Source organism: Squalius cephalus (assembly GCF_949319135.1).
Source record: "Squalius cephalus genome assembly, chromosome: 7".
NCBI lineage: Eukaryota > Metazoa > Chordata > Actinopteri > Cypriniformes > Leuciscidae > Squalius > Squalius cephalus.
The window spans coordinates 12033340-12050888 of record NC_137128.1 but is presented as its reverse complement, the minus strand read 5'-3'; the positions used below and the strand labels follow the sequence as shown (position 1 = coordinate 12050888).

Here is a 17549-nt window from a genome sequence, read left to right as displayed (position 1 = left end):
GACTATTTGATAACCTTATTTAATTTATGTATATTTCGTACCTGTTAGACAGGAAGGGCACAATATGACATTTATTATGTGAGGATTGTTTAAAGTTCACTTAAAATAAAAGTTGTTATATTTTTGAAGCCTAATAAATGTTTAAAATTTGGGGGGAAATTTTTTTTTCATCGAGACATCAGTAGCTATATTATCATCAGTGATACCTGGCCTTCATTCATAAAAAGATGCTATTAAACAATTATTTAAAATATACTGCCTTTATGTTGTTTTTACATTACAGTGGAAATTGGGTCTCACATTATTTCAATTTTATTTACACACAAAACATTAATGGTGAACATTTTTGACTTTATATAATGATTCTCTCAAGTCTTGGCAATCAGCCCCTATTAAACAATAAAAAAGTAAGAGATCTTTTTGAGATCTATTCCCCCCCCCCCCCCATAAATGACTATCTTACAATTTTAAGTCAACCTTTTCAAAGTCTTATAAGTCCTTTTAAGATCAAAACTAAAGTCAAGTGTCTTATTAAACACTTTATCCTGCCAGGTAGTATTTTGACAACTGTCATTAAAAACTTCATAATCGTTAAAAAGTTTCCTGTCAGACTATCGTGTCAAAATATACGTCATTATATGAAGTGTGTATGATTTTAAGTCATTTACGTAAGGATGTCAAGATATTTTGGTGTCTAGATTAACTTTTTCAAAAATCATTCATTTAATTTATTGTAATTTAATAATTACCTCACCTCTAAAAAGATCAGTGTTCTTTGCCGCGGAACAGATGTGCGCGCGCAGTCACATGCTCCAGTTGTGCGCGCGATGTTGAAGAGAGCTCAGTTTTGTTTGTTTTTTAATTTCATAATTTTATTATTTTATATATTATTATATGAATTACAATTATATAATACTATATATTAAATACAAATGTTAATACATTTTAGAATAAACTTTAATGTATTACTACAAATAATTCACTGAATAATGCTTTCAGTGTTTTGCTTTTTGCTAGCATGTTTTTTTTTTCACAAGCTTGCATCAGTGGCATACTTCAATCTTCCATTTTTTTTTTTTTTTTTTTTTTTTGTTAGATATGGTTTTTCGATGGTTACGTAACTAGTCCGTATTTTGAACTTGACGTCTGTGACCCTGTGTGATCGACAGAGGGCAGTAAAACACTTCTGCTGCAGCTCTATCTGCCTGAAATGGCGAATCTAAATTCAGTTCACGCACTTATCCTTCACTTTGTATTCATCAAAAACAACATACTGTACATCAACTAAAAGCACTCGCAACAATCATAGACTGTTAAAATAAAAGCGACCACAATTAAATCACTTTGATTTTTAAATATGCAGAAAGAATACATTGTTACTTTTTTTATATGTGATAAATCTGGTTATGCGTTCATCTTACTGAATATAGTGTTACTGTAATTTAACTGATGACTGCGACTGATTTATATTTTAGAAACATAAGCGGATGAACATGAATGACTGTGACGCACCAATAAAAACACACGCCGCAGCGCATCACGGGAAATGGAGTTTATTATCGAAGATACGCACATCCACTTACTTGCAGAGTTTACTAATATTTCTCTTCCCAAAAAAATAAAGGGTGACAGCGAGTCAGCGACACTATAAATTTAGTGTCCCAACGTGAAAATGAAGTTGAAAAATAATCAAATATGTTCATGTTTGAATGAGTTCAAAATAGTGATGTTACAAAATATAAGCTTCATGGGCGTTAACTGTTTCTATTCTCGCGAGATTTAAGTGGAGTGTGGCGTCTCCACGCTCTTTTTATTTATTACTGCACAATAAGCAGTGATGCTGAGAGAACGAATGAGAAAATGGTTTAAAACAAACGCACACAGCTTACCAGCTTCTGAATACAACCAGTTCCAGCCTACTCGCTAGTTTCACATCACATCTCTGGAGTGTCAGCCTGAGGACGTGAACTCTCGCGATGGTTTGCCATTCTTTCGAGCTTACAGAGACTTCCTGTTTTTCATTTTTTTTTATCATCCAAGGAACAGCACAGAAATACTACATGTCGATAGAAATTACAGGCTATGATTAAAAAACAACAACTTTTATCCTCCGCTTCGTTACATATAGGGCGACGTGAATTCTCGCGTGTTTCTCGCGCGCATCTCGCGAGATGCGCGTCATTCGCTCTCAGACTCCATGATCTGATCCCGAGCGGAGCGGCGCGATCATAACTGCGTGTTCCGCGCGCGTTCAGGAGCGTCGTGCGGCGCTCACATCTCCGCTCAAATGGACTAGGAATGATCTTGTGAGGATGGAGAGCGTTAAACTGAAGAAGAGCAGTGCTCTGAGTGTGGCCTTGAGAAGCACAGCAGATGAAGAAGATGATGAAGGCCAGAGAGCATCGAACCAGACGAGCTCAGACCAGCCCAGGACCAGAAGCCAGAGCCCAGCTGAGCTCAACATGGTAAACAAAGCCTGTAAAGGCAGCTCCAGTCTGCTGCTGAGGAAGAGAAGGGTGAAGAGGCACGTGTCCGGTATAAACTCATCTCACAGCCGAAGTCTGGACCGACAGACGCTGCTGAGACACCGAGCCAGTCCTCAACTACAGCTGTCAGACCGCCAGTGGGTCCGCCAGGACCTGCGCCGGGGCTCCATCCACGTTCACGACCGGCTGCTGGCGTGGTCTCACCCGGCCCGGCCTGTTCTGTGCACTGTGGACAGCACCGCAACCGAGATAGCCCAGCGTCTGCAACAGGCCGGCGGCAAAACCTGCTCCGTCCTGAGGCTGAACGCTAAAAGCTACCTGTCCACCGACGTGAACGGGAACTGCGATGGAGAGTGCCCGCTCCGGCACCTTCACACCGGGACCGAGAGCCTCCCGGATCAGCCCGGTGACCGGTTACGCCTCCTGCTCCTGGAGAAGGACCATCCGTACCACCCGCAGGAATACGACATCTACACGCCCTCGGAGGCCAGCGTGGACCGCTCGTCCCCTCAGGACGAGGACTCCCTGAAGAGGTTTGCGGGGTCCGATGTGGAGACCAGCAGTGCTTGTGACGAGCTGAGCTCCGGGGCCCGGTTCAGCCAGCACCGGGACTCGCTCAGCGACGACATGATCCTGGGCACGGATGCGTCTGCGTTCGACAGCAGCGCCGCCGAGGGCCTGGACACGTACGGGAGCTCCTCGGACGAGCTGGAGCTGGACTGTCCCACGGAGCCCGTCCTGCCGGGGCCCGTGACCAGTGACCCACCGCCTGCTCTCGGGCACAGTCCGGGGTCAGCGGGCACACCGCCCGATTCGGACTCCGGCCCGGCCCTGTATGTTCAGCTGCACGGCGAGGCCGCCCGGCGCCTGGGCCCCGACGAGAGGCCCCTACAGATCCAGAATGATTTTCTCTTTAAACTGGGATTTAAGGACCCGTGGCGGGTCCAGGAGGAGGGGATGAACACTGAGCTGGGATCTCTCCTGCGCTTCTACGCAGGTAAATGACTGATGCATGTACTACTACTTCATGTTTACGGCCTGTGTGAGAGAGTCGTGAGAGAGTCACATCGTCCTCCATCCACACATGAAGAGTTTGCTGTCAGCTGATGTGTGTGTTCATGGAAACGACCCCTGAATTTAGAGTAGAAACAGCGACTGTGGCTCATGCACACAAGTCTCTGCGTGTTGACGCAGGCGAGATCGGTTCGCCTTCTCTGTGTATGAGAAGCCACAGTCTGCTGTTAGTGAAGTGACAAACCCCTTTCAGACTTCCTAGAGAAATGCATCGCCCAAAGTAGTAGTCGTCATTGAGTTGTATTTGTCGATTTGGGAAAAGGTGTCAGCTAAATGAATATTGTGGCGAGCATCTAAGAAGGGTTTTAGTTCAAAGAGGGATTTGCAGACTTTGGCAGCTTGGCTCAAATCTGAGGTTCTGACAGTCCAGAGGAGGCACACGTGAGACACGGCTTTATCTCAGGAGGAGCTGTTTCAGTTGTTAGAGAGATCTTTATTTGTGATTGGAATGGCTTTGAATGAGTCCTTATACACATCTTGTTTTACTTTGCATATTTCACAAGCTTGTTTTAGAAACACTGAATACACGTGCGTGCAGAAGATTTGACTCGGGAGATGAGCTCGCTGACACTGAGTTCACGTGACGTCACGGTCAAGCAGTCGTTATATGACACGTGCATGTCAAAAATAGTGCTACAACCCTTTAATTATTTACTTCAGAAACGCATGTTACAAATGAATGACTGGTCACACTTTATATTAGGTGTCTCTTTAACTATTATGGACTGCCAAAGAAATGTTATGCACAATGTGCTTATTGTGTTGTATTGCAAAACACTTGCTGCTATTGCAATGGGATACGGGGTAAAGTCAGGAACTGGGATAGGCTAATGGGGCAAGGAAAGATTTTTTACAGAAATCAGTTACATGCTGGTATTTTTTATACAGTACAATGTAAAACATGAATACACACATTACAATTAATCAAATGATTAGTTTAGGGCCCTTTTAACACCTGGTATTAGGATGCGTTTTGGTCGATCGGATCACAAGTAGACGAGTGAGACATATTCCTGTTCACACCTGGTGTTTAACCCCTCTCTTTTGTCCTCTTTCTACCACTTCTGACTGATTTCTCCGAGGGGAGGGTCTAAGGGCGGGTGAATGTATGGGCTTTTTCAGATCTTTCCATTTAGTGGACGAAGTAAGCTTGAAATAAGCTAAAATTTACATATGAACGTGAGAGGAGAAAACAGAAAAACATTTGGCGAGCAGCAGCTTTCGTTTCTGCTCTGACAGCCGCAAGACCAGCCGAACGCTGTGTGTGTGTGTGTTAGAAATCAGGAATGGTGAGAGAACATTGTTTGGTACGTTTTTCATCCTCAAAGCTTGGGTCTTCAGACAAAGTTTAAACCCATCTGGCTTCCCATAATGTTTACGCATTAGGTCAGTTGGCATAGAGTAGATGGTCATTTGTGGCTGTTTGAACACATTCGACCACATGAGCGTTTACTCTACGAAAGCAATCCGGGCGAATGTGTTTTCATCTTCCTCTGGAAGTGGTGGAAAGTGGACAAGCTCAAAACGTTTTAGACCCCGTTTACTCCTGTATTTAGCGTCGTTCACTTCCAATCCAATCGACCAAAACGCATCTTAATAACAGGAGTAAACAGGGCTTGAATGTTACTATATAATAGTTAATAGCACTCAATATAATGTTGGACCGAACAACCTTGCAAATGTAACCTTACTGAAGTGTTTACGAGCTTTAAAAACACATACTGTAAAGTTAGCATGAGTTGATGTGTTGTCACTGCCGAACATGACCCTGCAGTAGCTGTCTTTAAAACTTCAACAACATGAATTCACAATGATTCTCCATGTTTATGTTCCCATGGATCTCTCTCTCTCTCTCTCTCTCTCTCTCTCTCTCTCTCTCTCTCGTTGGTAATAAACATGGCAGCGTTCTCTGCTCCCACGGATGCACATGACATGGCCACAAAACCATTGTGAGCCGCTCTTGTCGTTTGGACGGCGCTCTTGTTCCGGTCTGTTCATTATCATTGAAATGAAAGGCTGAATGCTGTGTTGGTGCAGTGGAGGGTGAAGAGAGAGGGGCTGGGGATATTTAGATGCTGTTCACCCGGCCTGTTCTTGGCTCGCGCTCCCTTCACCGTCTCACGCCAGCGTCCATTGGCCCGTCGGCCAACAGTGGGGCTTCAGGAAGCGCTTTCATTCACGCCGCTGAGAAAAACAGGCTGTGAGGAACACGCATGGGGGAAGGAAAGGGTTGTGGGAGCAGGAGTGGATCTTAGCAACTGTTGTCTTAGGGTTAAGAGCTGATTTAATATGAGCTGCAGACTTTTACAGTGTTGAGCAGAGACTACACTTACTTTAACTCTATAAAGCCCACTGTGTCGTATTTGATACGCACGTTTCTAAGGCCTCTAAATGAGCAAAATGTTGCTGAAAAACCTGTTGCACACATTCTGCTGCTTCATGCCGTCTGTCGTCTGATTTGATAGTTTATACGCTTTTAGCAAGTAAAAGGCATTTTAGTTTAACTCTAAAAATGAAATGTCCGCCACTTTCAGTCTTTTTGCTGTGAATTTTTTTTTTTTTTTTGTAAAGATTTTTATAAAGCAAACATAAGAATAACTTTGTTGTGATTTCAAGATGAACACTTACTGGACTGAAGCAACTTATAGCTTTACTTGAAGATCAATATATTATTTTTCATCCGGCTTTTGAGGAACGTTCATTTGTTCATCTCTCAATGGCTGTTGTATTGCTTTGCATTGCATTATAAGTTTGGAAACTGCAGAGCTTTGATCATAAACCTGATTTATTTACATATCATCTTACTGATGCATATTATTGGGAACTAATTATATTATATTATTGGTAACTTTTTATGTAAGTAGTCTGTTCAATTTAAAAAAATGACCAAATGAAATGGGGGAGAAAAAAAACTCTAGCTTGAAAAAAGCTACATTTTGATTTCTTGCTTGTGCTTGGCACCATATTTTTGTGTAATAACTCTATGAAATTAAGAACATTTAAGTGTGCGGGCATGGAAAAGGTATGATAGTCGATAATGATAACGATAATCTCTGTTGAGCCTGACGTAAAGGTTTGTATTGGACTGGGATCTTGGCAGATGTTGGCTGGATTAAAGCTGCGGCGCTCATGTGATGAGGATTAATGGCCGGTCACCTGATCAGACCCATCAATCATCAGGCTGTGTAACGGACAGTGTTTCCTCCAGTGTTTTCCTCATTCCTGGCTTTGGTTCAGAGGTGTCCGAAGGCTCGTTCCCTCGTTCCCTCCCCCGTCTGAAGGCATGTGAAGTATGTACTCAGACTCTTCGGGAATGTCAGGCATGTCCGGCTCACTGAAGTGTGTATTACATCATGTGTTACATCAGTCTAAGTAACTTTTTATCCTGCAGATCTGTCAAAAAATGAATGATATGATAAATGACTGATGGCTTAGGTTTTCTTCTGTGGCCTAGAGTTTATCAAGCTCTTGTTTGATTGAAGAAATATACAGTATCAACATGTGAAGTGGATCAAAACCTTTCATCAAAGTTTGACATTAATTCTGAACTATAGCCTACCTGTTCTTGTCTTAGGACAACTTTGATGAACTTTTTTGATCCACTTCAAATGTTGATACTGTATTTGATCATAAGGTGCTGTTTTATGAGCCCAAGAACAGGAAACAATTGTTTCCTGAAGGCTAATTTGTATTTCACTGAGCTGAATAGTCTAAAGTCGTGTCATGGTTTCTTTGAGATATGACTGATAAAGCAGAAGCGCTGTCAGGATTTTTGTCAACCTGTAAAACAACTTTGTTAGATTATTAAACATATAATATCTAAGGGCTCCGAACCGGTTCAAGAAACGGAAACGAATGAAATTTTTACAGGAACATATTTCAAAAAACGAAATGAAGTTTAATTGTTTTTAACAGAAACACTTATTTGAAATTACAAGTTCAAACTTTTTGTCGCGTGACTTGTGTCACTTGACGCTCACATTCTGTCGCCAATGGGTGCATATGCAAAACTATTGTATTGATAAATAGTTTATAAAGTCGTGGGGCAGCGCTGACGGGAAGTTTCTGTGCACGTGAATGTTGTGCGCATACGTCTCTGTAACGCATGTGTGTGCAAGAGCGGTAGAGCGTGCTTTCCATGGATAGTGAAACATCATCCCGATGAATTTAACAGGTTATTGACTGTTTTCCAGCTTGTTATCTGGTTTAATTAAATCCACCAGCTTCGTGATAGGTTGTTATGTGGTGTGGCGCCCCTATGGAGCCGGGCCTGCTTTACTAATGTTTCAGGAAGTTACAAACCAAAACATGGCGCAAAGTGTTTACACGTGCGTCGTGTGAATATACTACTTGTATTCTGCTAGTTGAGTCCTTTTCAATGATGTATGACACGAGTCTGTTTTTACAGATCACATTTTTATGAAAAGCAGTTATTTTTTCACGCGATGAAAATCGAGCCTTACTAATGTGTCAGCAAATTTAAAAGCACGTGTTAAAGTGATGGTCATATTCCCTATATTCACTGTAAAGCCAAGCTTATTGTTAACGCTTAATCGATTAAGTGATCGTCAATTTAAACAATGTTCTATCTATCTTTATAAAACGGATAGTTCCAGTCCTTGATTCTGATTGGTTGAGCCGCGTTCGAAGCCGTTGTGAATGACTCAACAAACACACACCTGTGACCGCATTACATTAGTGTTACTGCGCAACTGCCGTTTGTGATGCTTTGTTGCTGCATGTGTTGCTTAGCAACCTGTTTGGAACTACATTGCTTGGCGGAGGAATAAATGTGTTATAACGTTATACTTTTTTGTTGCTGGTGTTTAGTTTATGAATAAAATAAATATTAAAATGAATATTTTTATGGAGTAACCGTTTTATAAAAGCAATAAGCCCCTTGAAGCCGTGTTTTACAGTGGATTACAGTGGACTCCACTCCGCGTCGTGCCTAACAACGCCCCTGAGCTGTTCTAAATCCACTGTAAAACACGACTTCAAGGGGCTTATTGCTTAGGCCTACATCTTTCTTTCTTTCTTTCTTTCTTTCTTTCTTTCTTTCTTTCTTTCTTTCTTTCTTTCTTTGTCTGTCTGTATATCTTCAAAATTCTAGCTTTAAACTTGGTTCACACAGAATGCATTTTTCTACTTTTCCATTGTTTTTCAATGTAAAAAGGCGCTAGACGGACTCGCGAGACGCATATTTTACAGCATCTCCCGCATGACACTGCGTCATAAAAAAGCGGTGCTCCCAAAAGAAGTTAATTTTTAAAACACACCTCGAGACCTTGCGTTTTTCCCCCCACTCACTGCCCGCCTTCAAACTTCAAGATTATAAAACTTCTTCCAACTTTTTGACAGCATTTGTCTTGACAAATTTTTTAAAGCTGGTTCTTGATTTATTTTTGCAGTATTTTTTTGACATATTTAATTGGTATCTCTCTGTCACGGTCTCTTCACCAACACATACTCACTCTGTCTGTTACGTAACTGTGTTAGTCCTGATGAACATCTCGACCCACTCAGGCACGTGTGTGTGTGTGTGTGTGTGTGTGTGTGTGTGTCATCCTGCTCTTTAACACTCTCACGCATCTCATTTTCTGCACACACAAGCTTTTTTTTTTTTGCTTTTTTTTGCAGTGTGTGTTCACTCTTCACCACTCCTAATATGCGTGCACTAATTTCCGAGTATGGGCTGCCAGAAACGACTGCTGCAGTGTTTCATGAGTCAGTACAGTACAGACATTTACAGTGCGTCTCATAAAAAGGTTGTAGGTTGTTCTGAGCTCCAGCGGCTTGATCTGCTCTCTTGAATCCTGTTGTGCAGCATTAATGTGACTGTGGGCTACAGGAGATTTCACTCACTCTCTCTATAACTGTAATGAAAACACACTCCTTACACCTTATATTTACAACTTCAGAAAAAAATCTGGTCTTTTTCACCATGAAAAAAATCATGAAACCCACAATAATTAATAATAAATTAATAAAATAGCCTGCATCAACACTCTGCTGTCAAGCCAGAATCGTTTCTTTTAATGGTTAAAGTGTTGCTTCACTATGATCAGTGTACTGGTGAAGCTCTGCAGTCGAGGCTCAGATGGTGTGTGTGTGTGTGTGTGACTGCTATATTGAGCATCTGGATCCAGATGAGATTTCAGGAGATTCAGCAGCATCTGTGACTGTGCTGAGCTGTCTGTGAGAAACTCTAGAGGACATGACGTGTGTCTGCGGGATCTGTCCTCGTACAGCCATCACACCACCTCTGAAGCTTAACCTTAGTTCAGGCATAATTGTTTTAGTGCTTTTTCCCCTATCACATATTTTAGTAATCATCATAAATTATCATTTAAAAGTTTTTTAAAAAGAGAACAGCCTTAGGTCTGTATTACAAAGCATTACAACCAAGTTTAGATCTTTGCTCAAAAAGAGCAAATACACAAAATGTCTGAAATGAAATACACATTCATTTGATGCAATATTTACATTTAAAATTCATTAAATATGAGTTAGTCACTTGATGTGACTACATGCATGTGTATGTATTTATATATATACAAAATTATACACAGTACACACACATATATTATGTAAACACAAACTTTTATTTTGGATAATCGCGATTAATCGTTTCACAGCCCTAAAAACGCACATCAACGGACACAGATCAGGACAGGTGTCTGAAGTTATAACCGAATGTAAAGGGTATTTGACATTCTGTGACGAAGCAGACGAGAGCCAGTGAGCGCTTGATGATATCACTGCCGTAAAACGTGTTGTAAAGCTTCCTGGGGCAGCAATTTTTGAGTTTGTAATGAACGCAGGATTTGACGTTTGTAGTCTCTGCTGAGAATGGAAAGGAAGGTCCCTGAATAAAGACTCGAATTTGGGTCTGTTCCTCGCACACAGATGGATTCTAGAGCCGGGTGCACACTGTGCGATTTTATAAAAGTCCTTTATGATTGTTGCTTGTCAGACTGAACAAACATGATCCTCGCTGTAAGTCATTTCACAGTAGCCACGTTTCCATTACCCTTCAAATTGCGCAAATTGAAATTGTGTATTGAAAATACACCCAATGGAAACATGTCAATTTCGCAAAAAAATTATCACAAAAAAGTTTTTACGCTCGCATGAGGTGGTTTTTAGGCAATTCGAAAAATAAATATTTTGCAAAACTACAATGGATACAGTTTTTGCGCATTTACAGGTCAGCTGACTTAGAAGGCGCGGTGTGTTTGGACCAAGCGGCAACATTCTAATCTGAAAAATGAAGCCTACCCGGAAGTGCGAAAAACTGCAATACATCGAAAATCCGGTGTAGGCAGGTCCCAAAAGGGAGTAAATGTCCATAGACCCCATGTTAAAATGTCCGTTTTCACAGCATAAATTCATGTTTTTACAGGTTGGTCCCATGGACTTTTATTGTATTTTTCGATAGGTTCCGAGTGCCTGACAACTGCGAGGGGGGTGAATTTTTTTCTAACTCGTTAGTTTAGATAGTATTATTTAGATATAAAATGTATGACAAATAAGGGCGTGGTTAACTTTGATTGACAGCTTGATTGACAGCTGATAACGAGCATAGGAGAATGACAACATAAGAAGCGCCATTTTTTAATTTACAGTTGAAATATAATACTACTGTTTTTGTATCATGAAATGTAGCCTAGTTTTAAGAGTTTTTCAGGTGAGAATGTAGTTATTTAAAGCTCAAATCTGTGGTTTATTTATAAAGATTTATGAAAATTTTATCCAGGTTGTGAGATGCAGGCGATCACCGGGCACTCGGCGCTCATGTACCCCACCTGGAACAGCCTTTCCTCGGCTAGTCGTTCTGACGTTTGCCGCTGACTCTGGCGTCTCTGTAGTGGTTAAACATGAGATATAATTCGTCTTGTGTATATCTAACGAGCGATTTTTGTTCTCGTGAATCTATAATTTGTTCCCTGGCCAATCGTTTTGGCTGAGGGCTAAGTGAAGTTTCATAACTATAAGCTATTTAACTTTACCGTTGTATGGTTAGACTAGAGCGCTGACTTTGTATGTTTGACTGAATTGTTTGCTTTATTTGTATAGCTTCTTGTACCTTTTACTTATTATACTTTTATAATGGCTAATATTGATAAAAGTGAAATGTAACAAAAAGAGACTGGGTTGAGTTTTGTCATTTTAAATTTTAATACAACGAAGATGATCTGTAATGTTGTTTACTGCAACATCTGTTGTTTAGTACAAATGCACATATTGCCTGGACCATATTAAAATGTTTAATATTTTTATATTAGGCCTATATAAATCGAAAAGAGGCAGGTTTGTGTTTTATATTTCGTTTTGTTATAAATAGGCTAATGTTATATGCAGTGAATATAATCAATACGCGTTGCCTGAACCACATTTGTGTGGCTATAATGTTTAAGATTTCTTTAAATTAAAACGAAAAGAGGCAGTGTAGTGTTTTATAACATATTTCGTTTTATTGTTGCCTAAAATATACACACAGAGATAACCGGAGTAGAGCGAGCTGAGTGACGCAGAATAACCGGAGCAAGAACAAGATCTGCTGTATGTCGTCCATTGTTGTTTATGTTGCTTTCTTCACGCGAAAATGACATCGTTCCAGTCTCACACAAAGCCCGCCCTTTTACCCATATATGGATTGGCCAGAAGGTGGGCGGGGTCAGGATTTACCAAGATTTTCCAAGATGGCGCCGCCCATACCCCCCATAAACGGCTTCAAACCCGTTCTTCAGAAAGTCTATGGGTGACGTCACAGACGCTTTGTCCATATTTTTTACAATCTATGCTGTGAACACGTCAAACTAACTATCAAACACAGGAATCTTTTATAGGTTTTGCAAATCGTACAGCGTGAAGTGAACCCGGCTTAAAGATGTGGATTACAGCGCACACATAAAAGCGATTACTTTGGTGAATTTTTGTGCGCTTTTTTTTATTTTATGGTTTTTTTGTCAGGCACAGCGTAGGACTATACTAAGAAAATGCCTTTTGGGTCCCATGGCAAACAAAACAAATATTACACATTAAACAATAACACCCTCATGTCATTCCTAACCCGTAAGACCTTCGTTCATCTTCAACACAAATCGAATTCAACAATTTCTTCTCGTCTGTGTCAGTCTGACGCAGAACTCGAAGCGCTGCACTGTATTTACAATGTAAACTGTGTAGGAGATCTGACACAGACAAGAATAAATTGTTGAATGAAGTCTATTTTTGTTGGGGGTTTTTTGCGCACGAAAAATATTCTGGTCGCTATTTTAACAATGTCTTTACTACCTTTCTGGGCCTTGAAAGTGGTAAGTTAATTACTGTCTATGGAGGGACAGAAAGCTCTCAGATTTCATCAAACATATCTTAATTTGTGTTCCGAAGATGAACGAAAGTCTTACGGGTTTGGAACGACGTGAGGGTGAATAATTAATGACACAAATTTCATTTTTGGGTGAACTAACCCTTTAAACAATTACGGAAATGCTATTCATTTTAAGGGCCCTATTTTAACGATCTGAAACGCAAGTATCAATCTCAAAACGCAAGTAACTTTGTGGGCGGATCTCGGGTGCTGTTGCTATTATACCAGTGGGATAAATGACTCTTGCGCCCGACGCAAATCTAATATGGGTTGGTCTGAAGTAGCTTCATTATTCATAGGTGTGGTTCGGGCGTAACGTGAAATAAACCAATCAGAGCGTCATCTCACATTCCCTTTAAGAGCAGGCGCGCTTGTTCCATGGCGGATTGCTATTATAACGGCGGATTTGCCAGACTCACGCCAGGAGCGGTTCACCGCCGAGGAGACCGACTTTCTCTTCAGGGCCGTAAAAGACAAGAGAAGTGACATTGGGGATGGGAGAAACCCACCGAAATAAGCTTCGGTTAAACAGGCGTATGATAATTTGGGTAAATGTGTAAGCTAGATTTATGCCTATTTTTTCACCTCTTCATGGACACAACAATGATTTCCCTCGTGTGTTAATATTTTTCCTTGTAATAATGTAGCCTATGATTTGCAAAAATGAAAACTGCTGCTTCTGTGTAGATGAGAGAATCAAAGTGTATGCGTGTTGTGCACACGCTACATTGATTATGGCCAAGCATGCGCCCTTAAAATAGCATATGAATAACATGCGCAACGCGCCACTGACTTTAGACTAGGTTTTTCCTGGTCAGTGGCGGAATTGTTTTCTAAATCTGCAAAATAGCACCAGGGAACGTTTGCGCCGGAACACGCCTCCTCTTTGCGCTGAACCGCCCCGGGAGCACAAGTTCATTCCCTAGTTTACCGACGTGCGTCTGTGGAGGGAAAAGTCCGCTGTGCGCGGCTGCAAAATAGGAATGATACATGTGTCGGTGTACAAAGTCAATTGCGCTGGGTGCAAGATAGGGCCCCTAAGTGTTTAAAGTTGGAGTCTTGTTTAGCATTATGTAATCCTTCTAAACAAGTTTGCAGCGGAAGTCGCAGAACCGAGCGAAATGTTATAATTTCATACAAGTATGAGTTAACATGTTTAATGACTGAAAACATATCATTGTTATGACAATTGAATACAGTAGAATCAAAATATTAATGCCACATATTTAATATTGAAAAATAATGATTCGTACACATTTGTAAGTCTAAAAGTTGTACATACGTAAATAATTTACGTTTTAGTGCTGTCAATGTTGTACGTTTCAGTGTGTATGAAAACGTAAGTAAATGTACATGTGGCAGAACCACACTTTACGTAAAAATACACAAGAATACTAATGAGATCACGTGGCACTCTCAGACATCAGACAAACTGGTTGACCATTACTAAATATGTGAAAACAGAAACCGTGCTGACACTATAGGCAAAGCAAGCACGTCTTTTAACTTGTCAAGTAGGCTATATTCGCTTTTTAGATAGTGCTGCTTATCTGAACACAGTCTGTTTATCTTGGCACAGTGATATGAATATGGCGGCACTTTACTGGACCAATCCTGACCTTTAACCACTATGCCACTCTGCACTTCATCCTATATCATATTCACAGTGTGAAACAATTTAGGCACCATCAAACAACCAATCATAAACCGGACAGTCCTCACCTGATTAAATGTTCATTCAAATCGAGAGTCATGTGAGTTGCAGTCTTGTTCATTTCTGTCTTTGCATCGTTTGTCATTTTATTGGCCACCTGCAATCCTTCATTTAGAATCACTTTCTAAAGATTAGAAAGTTTAATAACTGAACTTTATCAGTCCCATATCAGACACTGTTATGAGCTGGCGACTGATCTGCATGCATAAAATGCCCTACCCTTCATCATAACCTCAGCAAATTTCCTAATTTCATTTAATAATAGTCTGTCAATCCAGTTAGTGTTTTAATTTCTGCTGCCGCTGTTCAGGCAGGGTTATAACATATAGGACCTAATACACATCATCACATCTTAGATATAGTTATATAATAAATCGTTTTTTGCACATATTTCTTCTCAGTAATAATACAGTACAGTATTTTTGGTAATATCAAGTTACAGCAGTGTGGTTGATGAAACTAGGATCTGTGTTGCAAGCACTGAAGTCACATATTGCAGAATATCTGACTCTACTTACGCAGTGAATCCTCTGGACAGACGACACTGTCGCTCTGAACATCTAGATCTTTCTGAAGAGAGTCCCGAACTAGCAGGACTTTCATTAGTCTTCATTAGTCTTCTGGTGGCGGGACGTCCTTTGACTCTTGAGTTTGAAGCATAGCTGTGAGTGGGAACGGTGAACTCATCTGAATTAGCTGAAACCAGACAGTGCTTGCTTTAAATTAGTGTTCGTTTCATGTTTTATTAAGGGATCACCTCACAAAAGTGCCACATAGACTCAAAGAACCTAAAAAAACAATATGATATATAGTGCAAATACAGTTTGTGAGTACTGAGTGCTTACTCAATAGAGTGGTCCTGGGATGACGTGTTTTTGTAGGCCAAAACCCAGAAACGAGTTAGCATTTTAGCACTACCTGAAGTCAGTAGGTTTTTGGAAATGCTTGAAATAACGTCTGTGGTGAACAACACAAGCTCAAGATATTTTCACATTTTATTCTACAATATAAAATACATCAGTAATATCCCCAGTGATATTTTTAAAGCTTTTACTTGAAAAAGGTGGGTGTGCTGACAAATCATTTCTTCATTTGTAAAAGCAGCGATTATAAGCAGCGTTATAGTACATTTGCGCTGGAACAAGTAGGCCTAATTGATGAATAAGACCAAAGATTGCCCCTTTGATATACCCAAAATGAATTATACCTCATGTTTAAACACTATAAGGAAGGACTGGCCGAGATTAGCCTAGTTGTTCTCTACGTTAGATCATTGTAGTCACAGACATATTTGATGAGCGTGTGAGCACAATGGCCAATCAGAGGCGTTTGTGATTCCGCTACTTGGTACCGGAGTCTGTACTTTTGACAACTCTACTCTGCGGGTTCATGAGCGCTCAATCTCCGAAAACATTTAAACAAATTTGCACTATGTTTAGGCCTATAGTATAAGTCGCCTATTTGAGGTCTAAATAACTACGTTCTTGCCTAAAAAACTCTTCTACATACCGTGACACAACAACAGTAGGCTACTAGTATTTGTAAAATTATGGTGGTTTACAGTGGTTCTCTGTGAGAAATGTGGCAAGCGGAGTGATACAAACGGTGAAATGCTTCCAGTGCTGATACTGTGGGAATATCACACAGCTGGAAAAGGCTCTCGGATAATCAGATTCGAGAACCAGTGCGAAGTGCTGTATAAGTAAGGGATAATGTACATCCAGCCAGTTGTTATCTGAGAATAAACCCCGACAGGGTGATGAGGAGCGGAGGGGTCTTCCGTCCGCCTGAAGGGGTTTATTCTGAGAGAACAACCGGCTAGATGTACATTATCCCGCTTATTACACGGCTACTTGCCACATGAGTAAATAATTAGACACGAAATATTGATCTGAGTCTAAATATTTTATTAGGTCTTTAAACGCAGAGCTCCCGCGGAGAGAGCAGTTACTAGCGCGGCAAGTTCAAACTAGACGGGCATTTGTATTTTAAACATTTTAAAATCGTACCTGTTTGTTATCCTATAATCCAACAGTGTAAAACAATAGTCACAAAATGGCAGCAGCTGCGTTTGAATGAAACAAGAGAGAGCGAGTCCACGATACTGGATGGCATAATTAAATAACTACACAAAATATTGATTCGACTGTGTTTTAATATTTTATTAGCTCACCAAATGCAAAACTTCCACAAACTTCCTATTTTTTAAGTCAACACATCTACAGTATATCATTCCCTGTTAGATGTTACAGCATTTAACATGTTTTTTTTACGTTTATGATTTATAATGTATGTGAATTCACTTTGAGACCTTTGCGCACACGTGTGATGTTATAATTAAACAGCGATGCTTTCTGTCGGCTGTGTTCATTCAGAGATGTGCAGTGTGTGTGTGTGTGTGTGTCAGAGAGAGCTGTTTACAGGCTATGGGCCGTCCAGTGTGTATGGCAGTAAATGCCCAATAATTCATTATTCATAACAACATGCTTTTAGATTTTTTTTTGTTTTGTTTTAAATGATTAAATTAGTTGTAAATTAAATAATTTTAATTATTAACACAAAGAATTAATATATTGCTCAAGGCCTTGTTCACGCGACAACTTTCATTCTGTCCGGAGCATAACAGAGACGTTCACCTCAGAGAACAGATTTTCTGAGCTTTACAGGCCTTGTGTTTTGTGTTGTGATCTCATTCATGCTTGTGGTCGCAGTGAACTGGGTGTGAAACTGCTGTGCACTCACATGAATGACACAGAAGTGCAACGGTCAAGGTCAAGAGTTTAACTTTAGAATGAATTAGAATAGAATAAATTAACACTTTTGGTTTGTTTTTTGCTAAATCCTCCCACATGCCTTCAGAACACTTGGAATATACAGACCGGGTTGCATAAGATTATAT

The 17549-nt window shown here is 40.4% G+C and overlaps 1 protein-coding gene across 1 annotated transcript in view; it reads left to right on the top strand.

The window, feature by feature from the left end:
• Positions 1-1100: 1100 nt before the first annotated feature.
• phlpp1 (PH domain and leucine rich repeat protein phosphatase 1) overlaps positions 1101-17549 on the top strand; it is a 55583-nt gene continuing 39134 nt past the window's right edge. Inside the window, exon 1 of the mRNA XM_079876191.1 lies at positions 1101-3483. Coding sequence (XP_079732317.1) covers positions 2313-3483 — 1171 coding nt within the window. The 5' untranslated portion in view covers positions 1101-2312. The remainder of the gene's footprint in view (positions 3484-17549) is intronic.